The 20826-nt window shown below is 40.7% G+C and overlaps 1 protein-coding gene across 1 annotated transcript in view; it reads left to right on the forward strand.

Annotated features, from left to right (window-relative positions):
- CCDC39 (coiled-coil domain containing 39) overlaps positions 1-20826 on the forward strand; it is a 1972012-nt gene that overhangs the window by 940195 nt on the left and 1010991 nt on the right. The window contains exon 9 of the mRNA XM_044070181.1: positions 6320-6452. Coding sequence (XP_043926116.1) covers positions 6320-6452 — 133 coding nt within the window. The remainder of the gene's footprint in view (positions 1-6319; positions 6453-20826) is intronic.

Consider the following 20826-nt stretch of genomic DNA (forward strand, 5'->3'; position numbering starts at 1 on the left):
TGGGAGAGCTAGAGTCAAGCTGTTACTCAATGTGCACCCATCTTGGAAGTCCAACAGCCAGGGAATTTCTGAGAGCTCTGGAGTTCATGGCTTCCACCATTCCTGTGCTCCCTTTTGCCAAACTCCACACGAGAAAACTTCAGTGGTTTCTAAAGGTAGTTTGGCTTCAGCATTCTCATCTCCTCTAATTTTTATTTCTTCCTCTTCTATGTCTCAATCAGAAACTTCAGTGGTGGAGTCAGCAGTTGACTCTGAATCCATGGCTTCCTTTTCATCCACATTTTCCTTCTCAGGAGCTGTTCACAGATGCTTCAGACATGGGATGGGGAGCAGCTTTCCTCTCCGTAAAGGTGAAGGGAGTCTGGGTTCCTCATCAACAGAAACACCACATCAACATCAAGGAAATTAGAGCTCTTCTGCTGGTTCTTCCAGCCTTTCATCCTCTCTTATCTCTAGGACCTCTCAGAATCTTTGTAGACAATACTACAGTGATGTCATATGCCAACAAACGGAGGAGATAAGTTCTTATCTTCTTTGCCGCTTGGCACTCCTAGTGTAGGAACTTGCTATCCAGTATCACGTGACACTTCAGGCAGTTTACTTTCCCTCAGGTCAAAACATTGTGGCAGACTCTCTAAGCAAGTCCTTAACTCAATTCCACAAATGGATGCTTCATTGAATTGTGTTTCTGGACATTGTCCACCAGTGGGATACTCCTCAAATGGATCTTTTTGCCACCCCTTTGAACAGACTTCCTCTGTTTTGGCCAGAGTCCCAGGTCCTCTGGTTTGGAAGGTGGACACCCTCTCTTATTCTTGGAAGGGGATTTTCTTTATGCTTTCCCTTCCCTCATTCCAAAAGTCCAGTTCAAAATACAACAGGATGCTTCCAGAATCTTGTTGGTGACTCCCTTTTGGCCGAGACAGCATTGGTTCCTTCTTCTTCTGCATTTAGCCAAGGGCAATCATCACAGGTTACCTCACAGGGTGGACCTACTCACCCAAAACAAGGGATCTCTCAACTGTCCCTACCTGTCCACTCTTCAACTGACATTGTGGGCATTAGGATTTTGATTCCACATAGATACCTTTTTTTCTAAGGATGTGCTTAGGGTCCTGCAGGAGGCCAGGAAACCCATTACTAAGAAATCCTATTTATCCAAATGGAAGAGGTTTTCTGTTTGGTGTCTTTCTCATAACCTGGATCCCCTTTCTGTGGATGTTCCTTTGGTTATCTCTTATCTGTGTGAATTGCTCACGGATGGGTTGACTTGTTCTTCTGTTAAGGCCCACTTATCAGCTATTTCTGCTTGTCTTCCTTTATTACCTCCTTTACCTTCTATATTTGAAGCTAAAAATTCCTTAAAGGCATCCTTCATATTAGTCCTCCCAGGAAGCCTGTTCCTGCTCCTTAGGATCTTAATGTTGTTTTAGAAAAATTGACACAGGCTCCTTTTGGTGTTTCATAAAGACAGAGTCTCCTTTCGTGCAAATCCTTCTTTTATGCCTAAGCTGGTAAATGAGTCGTCCCTTAATCAGTCTATTAATTTGTCCACTTTTCCCCCTCTCTGCAATCTGCCAGTGAGAAGGTGCTGCACACATTGGATGTGCATAGACAACTTAGATTTTATTTGGATAAGACCAAGACTTTTTGTAAATCTGATCAGCTTTTTTGTGTCTTTTCATCCCAGGTCTTTAGGATTGGCTGCGTCCAAGCAAATTATTTCTTCTTGGATTTCTTAAGCCATCTGTTTTTTTTTTTTTTTTTTTCCTTTCATGGTAAGAGCATTCCTTCTTCTGTTAAGGCTCATTTTACTAGAGCTGTGCCTTCTTCTGGTGCTTTTTTCAAGGGTTTGGATACTAACTATATTCTTGTGGCAGCTACCTTGACTTCTGTACATACATTTACCAAGCACTACAAGTTAGATGGAATTTCCAGAGCTAAAGCTGATTTTGCTAGGGTCATCCTTCATGGATTCCTGCTGGTCCTTTCTCCTCCCTCTCTTCTTCCTGAGTTTTGGCACTCTCCCTATTGTAATGAATACTGCAACAGTGAAATGGAAGGAAATAGTACCATTGCGTAAGATCTTACCATAATGGTAGATGTCCTTCTTTACACTGTTGCAGTATTCACTCCCTCCCTCCTCCCCTGGTCCTTTACTCTTCTGGATGTACTGATTACCTTTTTTCTCCTTGTCTGTTGTTCCTACTGGGGCTGTCATTTCTGAGGGTGGTACATTCAGATGTCATCTTTATGCTCTATGCTGCACAAGTAGCAAATGTGTGATTTATGGCATACCTTAAAGCAAGCTATAAGCTTCGTTATACTCACTGGATGTCGGGCCACCCTTGGCAGAGGATCCCTATTGTAATGAATACTTAAACAGTGAAGGGAAAGACATCAACTTTTATGGTAAGATCTTACACAGCTGTATTTTCTCTTTTTAGAAATAGCCAAGGTCAATTACCACAAGCTTCTTCACATAATGAATCTATTCATACATGATCAGAGATGTTTGATACACCCCAGGCCCTCAATCAACTTCAACCAAGTATAGGATAACATTGGAAAAGGTGGTCTCCAGGTATACAATTCACACAAAAGGAATTTTGTAGAAAAATTTTGTTTATTGAGAGTTTTCATCCTGTGCAAGGACTTCATCAGAGCAAAACCACCCCATCAACTTCATCTGACTGCCTGGATGATAGGGTATTAATTCTGGATGATAGGGTATTAATTCCCTTTAGGCAGCTATTTACTCAGGATGTGAAACAGGTACTAATGAAGGCAAGAAGGTCTTCTACTAGACAATTGTATATTATTAAATGGAAAATATTTTCTAGTTGTTGCCAAGAACATGACCAGCACCCGTTCAGGGCTAGTTGTTCTCTGATTTTACAATATTTGTGTGAGTTACTATCCCTCTAGCCTTTCTTACTCCTCCATCACGTTTCATTTATCAGCCATTTCATCATATCTGCCAATGGATCCTCCTCTTTCAATCCATTCTCTTGTCACAATATTTTTGAAAGGGGGTTTGCTCAAAAGACATCCAAGAAAATTGGGTGCCCCTCATTGGTCTTTATTTTGTGTTAGAGAACACTTTCTGACTTGAGGGTCTTGACACGGAAAGCTGTTTTACTGATTGATGTGACTTCTACAAGAAGGGCATCTGAGTTGCAAGCTCTTATGGTGAGTCAACCCTATCTCATTTTCCACAGAGATAGGGTTTCTTATGCTTTAGGTGGTACCACAGTTAACTTTAAGGCAGGCAGTTCATCTCTGAGCTTTCTAGCCTGAATCTAAAAATGAGAGAGAAAGGATACTCCATATATTGAATGTCTACAGACAACTCAAGTACTATCTAGACAGAACTAAATCTATCAGATCTTCGGATCAATTGTTCACTTCTTGTGAAGTTGAGAAGGAGGGACAACTTGTGTCAAATTAGACTATTTCCAAATGATTGTCTAAGGTTATTACCTTTTGTTATATTAACCACAGTAAAACTATTCCAGGCAGAGTTAAGGCTGACTCTACCAGGATCTTGGCTTTATCTGTGCCTTTTTGGAAAGGGTTGGATCTGAGAAGTAGTCTAGAAGCAGCAAGTTGGTTCTCTGTACATATGTTTATAAGGTATTACAAGCTTGATTCTTACTCTGGGTCCAGTTCAAGCTTTGTTAGGACCACTCTTCAAGGGCTCTTGGACCCTTCACCTTCCACCTTCCAAATGTAATAAGCAAGGATAATCTACTCATATAGATGAGGCTACTGCAGCAGTGATCAGTATGATGAACATGGTACAATTGTGTAAGTAAACTCACCATAACAGTAGATATTCAAATGACCACTGCTGCAGTAGTTGCTCCATCCCTCCAATCCCTTGTTTTTTGATATGCTGTTTTTAGCAAGGTGTCAACATTTATTTCTTGTTGTTCCTAGCATTGTCCTTTCAAGGTTCATCCTCCCTCTCTCTCTGTTGGCATGAAAGCTCTAAAGAACTTGACATCCAAACCTGTCTTTTTAGTCAGCTCAGTTCAAGCTGATAGATGGTTTGGGTGAGTAGAAGGTGCCCTGAAGCTTTGGAAGCTGGCAGGCTGTTATATCCTTGGCATGATACAGTGCATATAGCTAAGGCTACTGCAGCACTGATCATCTGAATATGTACTGCTATGGTACGTTTACTTACACAACTGTACTTTCCCACTAAATGAAATTGTCTTTTTTGCCCCAAAATATTACGTTTTTTTCCCCAAATGTAAGGCAGTATGGAATTTGTGCAGCAAATTTTGATAAAGCAATTCATGATGAACATGACATGTTTTATTAGTACTGTTTAAAAGAGAGCAGCATGATTTACTGGGAGCAAAACTGCCTGACTCTTGAATTGCCTGAAATTGCATAACAGAAGCAGCAGTCTCCTTAAACTGTGCAACAAAATTCAGCCTTTTCCAGAGTGTTACAACTCAGAGTTAATATATTAAAGAATAGGGCTACATGAAATATAGTATGTGTGTGTTTATGTGGTGTGTGTGCATGTGCACACTCTTTTATCATTTATTTTTGTTATTTTTGGCAGTAGGGTTTGCTGCTCATGAATGATGGTCTTGTTTAAAGCTCTGATGATGTGCTTACTAGAGACCAGAAGAGAGAATGAAAGATCTGGTTGAGACCTTCAGGTTCCTAAAAAGAATAAACATGGTAAGCCACTGTGTGTTGAGTGTATTTAACAGGGAAACATTTAAGGAGCAGAAAGTAAGTGTTTATTAAATTGTTGACTTCTGAAGAGCAGGTGTCATTTGCCAGAATATAAATATTTTAGGTTTGCCTGAGATAAAATTAATTATATCTGCTACTTAAGAATGATTTAATGTAGAAAGCCCACACACACATTTACTTGTAAGGATGCAAACAAATAACTTCAAAAGCACTTTAGAATACTTTATATAGGCAAATTGTCATTTAACCCTAGCAGCTTTTATGACTGGTTGATAAGAAACAAGTTGACAAAGAAATGTATTACTTAAGCAATAACCCATGCCTGGGTGTGGGTAATGCTGGATTTACCCATGGATGGTGTGGTTTTGTCACAAGGTCGAAGCCCAAGTGGCCAAACAAAGACAACCGTGGGTAAATCCAGCATTACCCACACCCAGAAGTGGGTTATTGCTATTATACAATGACATTATTTAAGAAAAAAAAAACTTACTTAAATAATGGCATTGTATAATGTCTCCGTGCTGCCCTTCCGCAGCTGTCCGGTATTCTGCGGCAGTTCTGATGTACTACGCATGCGTATGCTTACACAGTACATCAGAGCAGTGTGTGGAAGCAACGGAGAAAGGAAGATCTCCGTTGCTTTTTAAAAGGTGTCTCGCTATGTTAAAAGAGTTTAACATAGCGAGATAGCTTTAAAAAAGCAACGGAGATCTTCCTTTTTCTGTTGCTTTTTTTAAAGCTGTCTCACTATGTTAAACAAGTTTAGCATAGCGAGACAGCTTTAGAAAAGAGCAATGGAGAAAGGAAGATCTCCGTTGCTTTTTTTTTAAAGATATCTTGCTATGTTAAACCTGTTTAACATAGCAAGATTACAGCAACAGAGCTCTTCCGTTCTCCATTGCTGTCTAACACACAAAAAAAAAGACTTATACTAATGGAAAAAGTCCGGCCAACTGGACCTTTTTCCATTAGTATAAGTCTGATTTACAACGGGCACACTGACCAATCAGCGTGCACGTTTTGGAATATTAATGGATGGTCATTTTATAATTTTAAGTATTATATACATAATTGTAGCATGTGTAAATGCATTGAGGTCAGACATTTTTGTACATCCCATGATCAGGTGTGATAGATTATAGTACATTTTTAGGACTGTAGTACTGCACGTATTAGTGTGCTGAATGTGAATATTAAATGCCATGTCTCTATATATATGTGTGTGTGTATCTGTGTGTGCATAATATAAATATTAAATGCATATATACATGTACATAAATGGGTGTGAGCATGTACAAACGTGTATATAGATATATATATATATATATATATATATATATATATATACACACACACACACACACACACACACAAAACCAGTATGTATACATATATTATATATGCACAAGTGTGTGTGTGTGTGTGTGTGTGTGTGTGTGTGTGTGTGTGTGTGTGTGTGTGTGTGTGTGTATCTATATCTCTCTATATAGATATAGATATAATGTGTGTGGATGTATTTTAAAGATATGTATTTTTATCTCTTTATTTGAATATTTATTACTTTTACCTTTTCGTAAAAATGTAACATTATTTTACACAGGGTTAAACTTTCTAAGGAAAAAAATGAAGCCCTTACATGCAAACTGAAATCTGTAACCGAATCAGCATTGAGTGTGGAAGAGCGAGCTCTTCGGATGGAGGAAATGCTAAAAGAGGAGGAACAAGCAGTAAAGGTAGTAGTATATATATATATATAACGAATAGTCATTTTGTTGTAAATAGCAGTCTTTCTAAAAGATGCCAGTCTGTCAGCAATGAAAACATAAAGCTTTTTGCTTGCATGGCAGGCATATCCACGGTGGTACAGCGGTAGCATTGTTACCTCACAGCAAGAGGTTCTCCTGTTCGATTCTCGGCTGGAGTGCCTTCTATGCGGAGTCTGCATGTCCTCCCCGCGGTCAAGTGGCCTCCAAAAGACATGCATGAATGGGCGTGCCTTTGCTGAAGGTTGGGCATTGGGCTGGCAACTCGGCACCATAAAAATCGACTGCTAATTATTAGTGGACCGGAGTTCCGCTGTGGCAACCCCTAACCGGGAAAATCCGAAAAGACAAACAACTTGCATGGCAGGCAGAGGCTAGACAGTAATCCAGCATTGTTTTCCACTATTTATTTGGCTGCATTAATCACAGCTTGGGGAATTTGTATGTGGGTATGACAGGATGATCTGATGTAGTCATTTTTCATTCAACACTTTGGATCTGATTTAGCCATTACTATAGCTTGGGGTAACCATAAAGCTCTTGAGTTTCTACCCTACCCATAATACATCAACCCCTAACATGCCCCAGATCCCATTTGCCACTTTCGCTAAATCATCATGGTCATCTGAGCTGTCAAGCTTGTTTTCAGATAAGTGAATTTTCTTGGCCTTTTTTCCATCCCTATACAGTCTTCTTACACTTAGTGTATCACACACAGACACACACACACACACACACACACACACACACACACACACACACACAAACACACACACGATTGTTGGGATTTTAATATATAATTACCCTTTTTCCATTTAATTTTTTTTTACACTTTTCAGTGTACTCTTGTGTACCGTGGTTGGCATTTTTTCCTCTCTTGTCCTTATTTCCCTCTTCCATAATTAAAAAAAAAAACACTCTTTTCTATCTATATATCTTTCTTTATATATTTAAAGATGTCTGAAAAAGGCCCTCTGGGTTTTAAAAAAATGTAAAAAATCTGGTCATAAGCTTCTTCTCTGAAATGCATATAATTTATGTGTGAATTGCCTGGGCCCAGACCACTTGAGCATAGACTGTCCTATTTGTAAGAATTTTAAATAGCGAGGTATCGCTGATTGTAAGAACAAGTTGATTTTAAAATGCTTATTACCTTCTGCCTTTTCAGAAGCAATTACTGGGACTCAACCCCCCCCCCAAAATAATATCTAAGGAGACTTCAAAAAAGCCCTGAGACCATCTGGATCTTCCACTCCGTCATCGACTGAACCTCCTAAAAAGAAACAAAAGATGGCTCTGAAGGCTTCTGTCTCCAAACCGGTTTCTGAAACTACAACAATGTCTTTGGATCTGAGTGTGACAGATCCAAAGGTTCTTCCAAGAACTTGATATTTACCAGCCATTGATCTGGTGCTGTCTAGAGTCTCATCTCCGTTTATTGAAAGATGTCATTCAAAATCTCCTTCTTTAGCCTCCTCTCATTCTTCTAGGAGCTGATGTGGATAGGATGATGAGGAGATTTCTCTCAGTGCAGATACAGATGGGTGTTCTCCCAGCTCCTACCACTTCGGGTCAGAAAGCCTTGGTTTGCTCTATCCCTCCACTGTCGGCTCCTTCTCTGAATTGGCAGTCTGTTTCAGAGCCCTTGGATCCAAGTTTGCCGAGACAGTTTGGGTCGGATCCCAGGATATTTTTATCCTTAGCTCCAAGGAGTGCTGACTTTCAGAACTGAAGTATCCCTGCCAGATCCGAGATATTGTAGTCAACTCCAAAGTTGTCGGAGTAGTATCTGCCCCTCAGAGCTGTGACATTGGACCACTCAGTTCTGACCTCCACCTTGGGTGGAATGCCTTCAGGCAGATGGAGCCGATGGGACAGAAGTATGGCTTTTCTGCTCCGTCAGCTTCCTTCTTCCTGGAACGATCTGCATTTGAGGTGGTGGAGAGAGTTTTCTCTGCTTTGGCAGAAAGATTGATCTTTACCCCCTCAGATCCCCCTTCAACATCTCATGTGTCTCTGTGGCTTGAGCCTCAACATTCAACTCCACAGGGACAGCCAGCTGAAGCTCTCCAGGCTACCCAACATAGTATCACCTTCTCTTCCGATACTTCTCTGGAGCATCCCACTGAAGACATACCTCGAAAGAGAAAGTGAAAATTGAGGCACTTAGATTCCCCACAGGAATCTATCACTGAAGATACCAATTTCAATGAAGGGGAAGGATCTCCAAGGTCACCACCCAAAGATGTCTCATCTGGAGACATCCCAGAGATCCTTAAACAGAAGGGTGGTTGGTCCTCCAACAGTCCTTCTCTGGAGGAATCAGTGTTCCCGGAGGCATTTGGTTCTGGCCTTCTACCTCCTGAGTATCTCTGCCCACTTTATCAGTTTATTAATTTGATCTCTAAGTGAGTGTGGAAAGAGCCTGACTCAGTTGAACCTATCCCGAAAAGTCCAGATCAGATTCTGTCACCACCTACAGGAAAGGAGTTTTGGAGTAAGGGAGGACATGCGGATGCTATGGTCATGGCAGAGGCCACTAAGAAGGAAACTGTGGAACAGAGTTCCACTGTCCATCCCCCTAACATGGAATGTAGGGCTTTGGACAGGTTTGGGAAGCATGCGTATGCTTCAGCGACCTTTTCCCTTAGGTCACTGAGCTACTTGGCACGCTTTACAAGAATTCAGAGAGACTTGATAAAGGAACTGTCAAAATCCCATTCTGGGACCACTACTGCTGAAACCTGAGACTCGGACTACTGTGGCCTCACAGTTGACAACCCTTCAGTCCACATGAAATACGTCCATGAGGCTTATCTCTCATGCAGCTGAGGGTACCTCAAGGGCAGCGGGTTCAGCCATTTCCATTAGGAGACATGCCTGAATGTGCTTGTGTGACTTTGCTGTGCTGTTGAAGTCATCTTTTGTTAATGCATATTTTGACGGAACCTCCTTTTATTGGCCCCAAAGTGAAGGACACACACTCCAGTTGTGAGCAGAATGGAAAGACCCACTCTGCAGTGGGAGTATGTTTTTCCACCCCTCAAAGGACGTTCAATAAGAACCAACTGTGAGGACAGAAAATGTGGTTCAAAAAATCCCAGGGCTCTTTCCAAGAACCATGTGGATTTAGCCCTCAGAGGCAGAGTGGGGAACTCAAATGGAAGACGCAGCCCATGTGGCTGAGGTAGACCATAAAACTAAGGGTCCAGAGATTCTTTCTCTGACAGACCCTACCAATGCTCCTAAAAGCAGGCCAGAGTGTCCCTCCCTGGAGGCCACTGGGGGTCATTTAGCTCTGCATCAAAAAGCCTGGCTAGACATCATAGAAGTTTTATTAGTGCAGAAGATTATTTCCAGAGGTTATATAATTCCCTTTTCCCTTCCATCTCCATCCTTATGCAAGTTTCCCAAAGTTCCACCCAATCAGAGGAAAATAGCACTAGAAATACAAAAGCTGCTAGAAAAAAAAGTCTTTCAAGAGGTCCCACCAGACCAGATAGAATCTGCAACTTACTCAAAATCCTTTTAGTGCCAAAAAAAAAAAACCCGGGAATGGAGACCAATTTTGGATCTCAGCAACTTGAACAAGTCAGTTCAACACACAAAATGTTGGATGGTCATGGTTCAGTCCATTTTGCTCTTTTTGGGCAAGGATGACTGGATGTGCTCGATAGACCTTCAAGATGTGTACTATCACATAAAAATGAACATACAGCCCCGAAGGTACTTATGCACATCTGGCTGGGAGCCAGTCTTTACCAGTTCAGAGCTCTGCCCTAGGATCTCATCACAGCCCCCGAGGTATTCATCATATGCATGGCAATGGTAGCAGCTCACTTGAGACTGCAGTGGTTCCAGGTGTTTCCGTACCTAGATTGGTTCATTACCACCCCAACCAGGCATCTACTCATAAAAGTGAAAGATCAGGTATTCCAGACTTGCTGCCTTTTATTAGCATAAGTTACAGCAAATCTCAGTTAGAACCTTCTCAGATAATGGAGTTAATATGTACAGTTTTCAATACAGTGTCAATAACTGCTTCTCTTCCTCTTGCAAGAGTACAGATTCTAGTTCAAGAAGATAATTCACAGTACAACAACTGCAGTGCATTTGATTCTACAAGCTCTAGGATTAATGTCAGTGGCCACAATTTTAGTTCTCCTAGCGAGGTTCCACATAAGGATTTTTCAGTGGATGCTAGCAACTCAATGGTCTATCCTTTATCAACACGTCAGTCCAAATAAAAATCATTCAAGCATGCAAAAGGTATCTTTGATGGTGGATTCGATCAGATCAAGTTCTTTAAGGCTGTCCTTTCGTTATCCCTCAGCCCAAGGCCATAGTGACCATGGCCACATCCCAGATTGGTGGGGGCATTTCCTGAGGAAAACAGTCCAAGGGACTTCTTGGTCCCCCAAAGAAGCCAGCATGCATATCAACTTCCTATAAATAAGAACAGTGCTGTTAGCTTTGAAAGCATTCCAAGATTCTCTCTCTTCAGAGACAGCTGCGATTCAGGCAGGCAATATGTCGATAGTCTGTTAAGCAAACATACATGGAGGAACCAGGTCTTATCTCTTGTGCCAAGAAGCCCTTAGAGTGTGACAAAGGGTGATCTCTTCCAACTGCTTTCCTATAGCAATGCACATCCCAGGGAAGTCCAGCATGATAGCAGACAAGCTGAGCAGGTCCATTCTACTATCTCAGAAGTGGTCCCTCAACAAGAAAGTGGCAGAAATAATTTGCCATTAATGGGGCCAGCCTTGCTGAGATCTTTCTGCTTCTCCCTTAAACAACAAGTGCAGCAGCTCCTTTGTCCTGATCCCCCCACAAGGGATCACTGAGGGATGCTGAGCTGCATGATTGCCCCCCCCCCGGGTCACCTCTATGCTTATCCCCTGACTCCCTTGATCCCCAAATTTCTGCAGAAAGTTGCCAGGTTGAAGAGTAGAGTCCTCCTCATTAAACCTTACAGGCCTCAAAAGATTTGGTTCCCCTTTCTTTGGCATCATCTTCTTTACCCACCTTGGATTCTGGATCCGATTCCAGACCTTCTATCTCACCTCATGGGCATTATCCACCTGGCTATCTCAAACCTAAAGCTGACAGTGTGGTTTCTCCACTTTCTTTAATAGCCAGACAACCTATACTCTTCCCCTGTCTGTGCGCCTTTACTTGTATCTTCTCATAAAGCTTCTACAAAGAAACTTTACAGGTGTAAATGAAAGAGGTTTGTTTTTTGGGTGCATCAGAAATATATTGACCCTTTTTCAGCCCTGTACAAAGTGTCCTTGAATTTTTGCTAACAATTTTCAATGAAGGAGCTAGCTCCTCACCCATTAGAGTTCAGTTGGTAGCAATCTCTGACTTCCATACTGGATTTGAGAATTCTTCCCTGGCTTCATCTAAGCTTTGTAAGACCTTTTTTGAGAGGTACCCTTATGTTCAAACCACCTTATAAAGACCCTACTCTACCATCGGACTTAAATTTGATACTGCAGGGCTTAATTCTTTCCCCATTTGAACCAGCAGCAAAATGTGATCTTAAATTTCTGACATGGAAAACTATCTTTCTAGAGGCTATTACCTCTGCAAGATTTTCTGAATTTAAGGCATTGTCCTTTAAACCTCCATATTTAATTTTTCTAGGGATCGAGTAACATTATGGCTCAAACCTTCTTTCCTTCCTAAGGTGGTTTCAGAATCCAACATCAACTAGTCCATTAATCAGCCTGTCTTCTTTCCAAAAATTGAAAACAAAGGAGAATACATGTTGCACTTGTTTGATGTTCATGGACAGTTACGTTTCTACTTACATAGGACAAAAGAAGTTAGAAAATCTGATCAACTATTAGTCTCCTTTACAGATTCCAAATTTGTTAAAACAGTTACAAAAGTAACATTGGCAAGGTGGCTTACTGACTGTATATCTTTTGTCTACAATAAACTGTGTCCCCTATTACCAAAACCTTTAAAATCTCACTCAGCTAGATCCATGGCAAATTTGTCAGTGTTTTTAACTAGGCATTCCATGGATGACATATGTGCATCTGCAATTTGGGCTAATCCTCATACGTTTATTACTCATTACTAACAAGTACTTTACGGAAATGGCAGCAGAAACGGGACTCAAGTCAAATAGTGCTTTCATTCTGTTTTTATTTAATACTTCAAAGCTCTAAATAAAAACAGAACAAAGGTGCTAAATCTTTGACATGAGTGCCCGTTCCTGCTGCCATTTCTGCAGTGTGTTTGTTAGTTCTGAGTTTTTATTCACTACTTAGCATCTTGGTTTTATCTGGTGTATTACTGATTACAAACTAGATCTGGTCACAAGGGGAAGAGAAGCCTTTGGCTCGACCTTGCTCAGGAATATGCTTCCTTAGAGTCCACCCAGGATGTTATGTAGCTGGGAAATCTGTCCCAAATGTTGAGGAATGGATGAAAATTGACAACATCAGATAAAGAAGTTGTGTTTTCACCATAACGTTCCATCTATGTTGTCCAATTTCATTCTTCCTCAACTCCCCTCCCACCAACCCCCAACCTTTTAACAGATGATTTCTGGAAGAACGAGAGTTGATAAGGACACTTCTGGTCCTTCCGTTCAGCTTCAGGTAAAGGCTTTCTATAACCAGAAATTTATAGTAATATTTCTTACTTATCCTAATCTAGGAAACAAGATCTGACATATGTTGGGAGTTGGTGCATTGTGGGTAAGGAGAAGCTTGAGGGTTTTATGATTACCATGAGCTATAGTAATGGCTGACTCAGATCCGAACCCAACTGTTGAAGAGGAATGAAAATGGACAACACAGATGGAAAGTTATGGTGAGTACATAACTTCTTTTTTTAGGCTATTTACCTTATTGTACCTGCCAACAGTCTAAGCACAACAAATCTGAAGAAAGCTAAAATAATGGAGGAATAAAGGCCCAAAACCAAGGACAGATTTTAAAGATTACTCTCATTAACTTTGAAAGCAGCTAGAATAACAAGTTTTATGTCTGAAAGCATTTTCTGAAGGATGTGAAGTCTTAATCTCAATTTTATGTTTGAGTGCATTTTCTGAAAGATGTGAAGTCTGAGTCTCAAAAGTATGTCATTATTTATTGACTTCAATCCTCAATTATCTGCCAGAAAACCACACATTTTATGAGAAACAGACCAAAAAACGTAAAGGAAAAATCTGGACAGTTGAGAGGTATGGACCTTATGCAGTCTTTAATCTCACAATCCTGTCTTTTGTGGAGAACAACTGTAAGAGAAGATTTAAAAGCCTGGAATAAGCTCCCCATCATCACAATAACTCTCCTTCCATAATTATTTATTTATTTATTTTAACATGATCTTGAGACATGTGGCAGATGTTATGAGAGTTTTCTTCACATGAAGAGAGTCAGACCTGAAAGGACTATTGAATTTCTTTGAGATCTACCTGGTTTTACAAAGCATCTCAGTTGAGTCAGGGCACTTTCCTGATACAATGCCAACTTCACTAAATAAGGTAAAACCTGTGCAAGACCCCCACCCCAGAGCTCATTGTCACTGGATCACTTTAGCATATCATCTCTGTATTCTTAGTGTACCAGCTTTAAAGTCCGAACTTTATGAACACAGCAGAAAAAACCTTTTTCTTTGTCTGAGGACTTGCCCACTAGAAGTTTTGAGCTAGAGGAATATGTATGAATGCACTTTTTGTGGTACAGCCATGTACAGGATCCATATTATGTCAGTATGTTGATTAGTAATGCAGTAGATATGTCTTCAGAATGATTAGAAAAATGTTAGCCATCACAGTTGTTCCTGCAACCATGAGTTTAGAGGTAGGATTCACAAGATGTCAAAAAGTAGTATCCAACAGACTCCAACAAGCTCCAAATAAGAGTAGACTGAAAATGTTTATTATGAAGCACTTTTCGTTGCCGTGCTACGGCAACTTCATCAGATAATTACAAAATGCTTTTTCCTTTCAAGTTTAAATAGTTAACCAGATCACATGGTACAACCATCAGCTGTTAAGAATGTCACAACACATTCCCAACATAAGAGAGTTTCTTTACATTTCAGCTTAAAATTAGACATACGTTAATCAAGTCAAAACATGTACCCGCATGAACTTCCCGCATACTTCCCCTCACCAAACAATAAAAATAATAAAATAATAATATAATCAGTACATATAAGCATGTATACATGTGGTAGTTGCAGAATGTGTAAGTTTATGGACGTGGGTGAAACATTTTCCATGAATGGGAGTAAATACAGGTTGAAACATAAACTCCACTGTAACTCTAAACAAGTTGCATACATTGCTAGGTGTTTAGCTTGTCCAGCATTCTGCGTGGGGAAAACTGAGCGTAGGCTCCATGATAAGAGTATACGAGCACACCCATGCCATAGAAGTAAATAAAAGTGACAAGCCATTAGCAAGACATTTAGCCTTATATAGAGGCCACAAGTTTTTATTTAAAGCAATTGATCAAGTAAATACTGATCTTAGAGGTGGCCCTTTTAATCTATTACTAGAAGAACGAGAACTGGCATGGCAATTTAGACTTAATGCTTTTTCAAGTCAGGGGCTTAATGACACCTGCAATATAGCTTGTTTATTAAAACTTAGAAGTTTAAAAAGATGAAAAACAGTTCTTGACCTGTTGACTGTATGTTGAAATATACATTTGTACAACATATATTTGTACAATATATATTGGTCAACATATAAGAAAGTGAACATTTGGTGGGTTGTTACTTCAAATAAGAAACTGGAAACAAAAGAAGTAAACTAACAACACTACAACACAAAGAAGGAAGGTTTAAGCGTACATATATATGTGTTTATATACACACACTTTTTATTGCGTGATTTGTACTGATTATATTATTATTTTATTATTTTTATTGTTTGGTGAGGGGAAATATGCGGGAAGTTCATGCGGGTACATGTTTTGACTTGATTAATGTGTTTGTCTAATTTTAAGTTGACGTAAAGAAACTCTCTTATGTTGGGAATGTGTTGTGATGTTCTTAACAGCTGATGGTTGTACCATGTGATCTGGTAAACTATTTAAACTTGAAAGGAAAGAGCATTTTGTAATTATCTGATGAAGTTGCCGTAGCATGGCAACGAAAAGCGCTTCATAATAAACGTTTTCAGTCTACTCTTATTTGGAGCTTGTTGGAGTCTGTTGGATACTACTTTTCGACTTGTTTAAGTGTTCTTTACTCCAGTTTGTTATCAGGTTTCACAAGATGGCAAAGATCCCCCACATCTCAGGAGCTGTTGCTGTCTTTGTTACAGTGCTATTGGGTTTCATTTTTTTTGTCATTGCTTTATTCAGAAAATGTTGCTTTGCAGAGTGCTAGTTAGGCTTGCCGTCCTAAGAGCTCTACACCTTTTGAAGTTAGCGTTTGCATATTCGTTGCTGGTGCTTATTGTAAATTGATGTAGGTCAAATAAGAGTTATAGACTCAAATGCATCAAGTCTGTTTTGGATGCTCTCTGTCAGACCCTAAATTAACCAGTAGTATCCTGTTGGGCTTTATGTTGGCTTCTTTGCTATTTGGGCATTTTATAACCTTAAGATAGAAAGAAACTTTGGATAATTAAAATAGTTATGGGATATCACTGCCAACTCTGTAGCATAGTTACTTCTGTAAATGCAGGGTAAGAATTAAGTGTATACCGGGCATAAGAAGTGTTGTTCATCATTTAGATCGCTTTTCAGTAGCCTAAGTTATTTGGGTTCTACCCCAGTGACTAGACAACTTTCAAGGCTTAAAGGTAGCTTCCACACACTTTTTTAAAAGCTCGAGTGTAACTCCAATATAAAGACACTAAGACTGTCAAATTAATCAGAGCTTTTTGATGCTGAAGAGCACTCTCATGGCAGACCCCCTGGAATTGACAATTGGCTAGAAATCCTTCAAGGCTAAGCAGATAAGTCCCCTGTTGGGGAAAACCTTCCACTGTATTTATTTTTCTGAGGAAAACTGGTGATCTGATATTGACTGTACCATTCAGTCTCAAGCTGTGAGTTACTAGATCTGAATCAGATCTGAAGCTGGCCATATTCAGAGTCTTCAGAGTCAGAGCTCTAACTCCTCTACCTATAACCCCCTGCTGTTGCACCCTGTCCTGAGAATCTTATTTTCTACCATCTTGTTGGGATCATGGACAACAAGCTCCACCATCTGGTATCCTTTTGATCTGATGTTATCTATTTTCATCTGATTCAACATGTGGGATGTCAGATTCAGCCTTAGCACCTTATACGAGAATATTGGATCTGAGAGCTCTGCTTTCTCCCCTATCCACAATTCCCTCCTCCTAGCTGATTTACCTCAGATCTTATTTGCCACCTGCCAAACCAGACGTGTTTGCCGAGAGCGCCACCTTTTTTTCATGATAACTGAAAATAATTTCTTGATTATCTGCTTACTCCTGCCTATAGGATAGCTGTTAGTTTAGGATTAGTATATTTAGATACTTAGGCTTGTTAAACAGCTTCTTTAGATAGATTTTTTTGAGGGCACTAGGTAGAATGTTCTAGTATATTTTCTATAGTGTACATAGTATTTTCTGTAGGTCATTTGCCAGAGATGGGATTCAGGTTACTGGCAAAGGCTCTTGCCACCCCTATAGTGCCTTTTTTAGGCAAAGTTCAAAGGACAAAACCACCACCGTAACAGGTACAAGCATGCAAAATCTGAAGGTAATGCTACTCAATGCTAGAAGTCTAAACCTCAAAATGCACTCTCTCGAGGCACTCCTAAAAATGGAGAACATCGATATCTGTGCAGTAACTTGAGACCTGGTTCAAGGCTCCAGAGAGCACCCCTGCAATACCAGGCTACAACTCTTACCACACTTTTCAGTCACCAAACCAGGATCGAAACACTAAAGGTGGAGGAGTGTACATATTCACCAAGGATATTCACACCAGCAAGTTAATTGCCCAACACAATGCATCTGAAATTTTCCAGGTGTAACTAACACTTGGTAAGACTGCAATCCAAATTGTAGCTTGCTACAGATCCCCCACCATGCCCCAAGATTCTCACTACACCTTTCTAAACATACTGGAAAATATTAATATACAACCAAACACCCTAATACTGGGTGATTTCAACTACCCTGCCATTAACTGGGAAAACTACTGGTGTACCAACACCTTTGCCCAATGGTTCTTGGAATTCATAAATTCCAATGCCCTGGATCAACTAATCCGTAGTCCCACCAGGGGCTCCAATATCCTTGACCTGGTCATTGCCAACATGGGAAATCGATGCTCCACACCTATGATCACCACATTGTTCGTCAGGTCAGACCATAAGCTAATCACCCTTAACATCCACATCCCACCCCCACCCCCCAGTAAGGAGACCTCCATAAAAAACTTCTCCAAAGCCAACTTCATGCTACTCAAGTCAGAAGTTACAAACTTCATGACACCCATGCAGATGGGAACTGAAAGTTCAACTGCTGAGTCCTACACTAAGGCACTGTACGAGCACATCCACTCATGCATGAATTGGGCCAGCCCAAATAGAACCAAGATGCTCTCTTCCAAAAAAAGGAAGCCAATCTGGTGGTCCTCTACCATAAACAAACTTTACAACAAAAGGAAGAAACTGTTGCAGAAAAGAGGAGAATCCCAGGATGCAAAAAACTCCCTTACCAGCCTCAGTAAGAAGCTGAGATCCTTCATAAAATCCTCCAAAGCTAGTTACGAAAATAAAATTGCCAAAGATAACCACAAGGCATTCTATAACTATGTCAAGAATCTGAATGGCAATGCTCAGATCTGTTCTGAGCTACAACAGAATATTAAATATACTGATCCCAAGGATATTGCCAATATCCTGGCAGATCGATTCAGTGCCAACTTCACCCCCCTCTCACCCCCTAAATGGCCCATCTCAATACAGGAAGATTGCCAAATTCTGGTAATAAGGGCCACACATGTAAAAATCACACTCTCCAAAGCTAAGAATACAGCATCCATGGGACCAGATGACATCCCGGGCTGTGTGAAACATGAACTACAAAATGAACTGGCACCTCACCTAAGTGTCATGTTTAATCATACCCTCACCTCAGGCTTCATGCCCACTGAGTGGCGCACAGCTACAGTTATCCTACTCCACAAGGAGGGAATCCACCTTGGATCCCAGGAACTACTGCCCCATCAGTCTGACAAGCCTGATCTGCAAGGCCATGGAACGTATTATCATGGTAATTATAAACAAAGACATTGGCAACCTTAAAACACTGGGTCCCACCCAGTTTGGGTTCGTGAAGGGCCAATCTTGTCTCCTGAACCTGATTGACTTCTTCGAATCAGTCTCCAGAGCCGTGGACGAGGGTAAGGCAGTCCATACAGCCCATCTGGACCTCGCCAAAGCCTTTGACACCATCCCCCACTCTGGAATCATAGATAAACTTACTAAGCTGGGCATTAATCCCTATGTCACTCGATGGGTTGCCAACTGGCTTACTGACAGAGCCCGCACTGTAAAAGTAGCTGACTCCAAATCCAGCTCCGGACAAGTGACAAGTGGAGTACCTCAGGGTTCAGTCCTGGGACCTTTCTTGTTTGGCATCTACTTCTCTGAAGTACAGGCCAACACTAAGGGACTCTGGCTAACAAAGTTCACAGATGACTGCAAACTGGGAGCCATTATTGAATCCCCAAATGATGTGGATACTCTACAAAAGGGTCTTACAGAAACAGATGCTTGGTGCCAGAGCCATGGGCTCAAGCTCAATGCCAAGAAATGTATAGTTATCCCCTTTGGAAAAAAACATGTACCCGTGAATTACCACATAGGTGGCAGTACACTAAACACCGAAAGTGTGATAAGAGACTTAGAGACACAGGTGGACAGTGGTCTCACCTTCAATAACCATATCACCACAAGAGTCAGGAAATCCTACTATGTGGCACACCTCATCACTAAGGGCTTTTCATCCAGAAAAAAGGAGGTCATTGTCCCACTGTACTCATCCCTCATTAGACCCATTATAGAATACAACTCCCCATTTGGTATGTACCTCTCAAGACATCTGCAACAACTGGAAAGGCCACAGAAATACCTCACTAAATGAATCACAGGTCTAAAGCAGATGCCCTATGCTGACCACCTTAAAAAACCCCTGCTATACTCTGTCGCATATCGTCTACTCCGAGGCTATCTCTGCTTAACATACAAGGCCATGTCAAACCCAGAGCTGTTGGACATGCTCCACTTAAAGAAATCCCAATCCCTCAGAGCTACATGCTCCAGGGATCTAATCTTTGTCATCACAATAAACAAAACATGCTGGAGGGATAGGTTCCTGACCCAGAGACTCCCCAGACTCTGGAATAGACTGCCCATACATGTCAAGCAGAGCACCTCTTTGGCCCTCTTCAAAAGGAACTTTGATGACTGGATGGGAGAAAGGAAATTCTCCCCAGGGATCATGTTAGTCACCCTGCTAGACAGGGGTCCAGGGAAGTAAATAGTGTGGGAAGAACTAGCCTGGGAATTGTTATGGCTAGGCTTGTATAGGCCCTAGTGCCGATAGCCTAGTACCAGCCTATGAACCTATGAATCTATAGATTAGCAACTAAGTAAAACGTGTGATACTGACTTTAATGTAGATCTTTATAGGATTGCAGCAAAGTAAAATTGTTATTGTATTATTATTATCAAATATATACTATATATATATATATATATATATATATATATATATATATATATAGCTACTTCAGTAGATCGAACTTTTACAAGTTCAAACCACATATGGCCGAGATCATATGTTCGAACTCGTAAAAGTTCGAACAGTGAAATAAAAACACATAAAAACAAAAAAACACAAAACTAAATGTCTATAGCAGGGGGGCTACAGCCCCCTGCACCCCCCATACCCCCTTACTTAAATATACCAACTCTGAGATCGCACAATGTTGCGGAAATGGGAAATCTTCCCTTTCTGCTCTGTACAGAGATCTCCATTCAGTCCAATCAAACTTTTACAAGTTCGAACATATGGCCTCGGCCATATGTGGTTCGAACTTGTAAACGTTTGATCAGCTGTATATACTCACAGACAGACATATTCATTTCATAGGGTTTCAGCATAGTTGCTAGTACTCTATTATTTTTAGAATTTTTATTATTGTTTAAAAGTTGTTCTGATGTCTGAAAAGTCCACTGATTCAATAAGTGTTCGGCCTGCGGACACAAGTTATCCCCCCAATTCCCTTTGTGTATACTGCCTAGGTCCTTTCTACTTGCAGTATATGAGCTGCCTTTGGCACCAGAGCTCTTCAGGGCAGAAAGGAAATGC

The sequence above is a fragment of the Protopterus annectens genome, chromosome 4.part1, assembly GCF_019279795.1.
Source record: "Protopterus annectens isolate FY-2018-M chromosome 4.part1, PAN1.0, whole genome shotgun sequence".
NCBI lineage: Eukaryota > Metazoa > Chordata > Ceratodontiformes > Protopteridae > Protopterus > Protopterus annectens.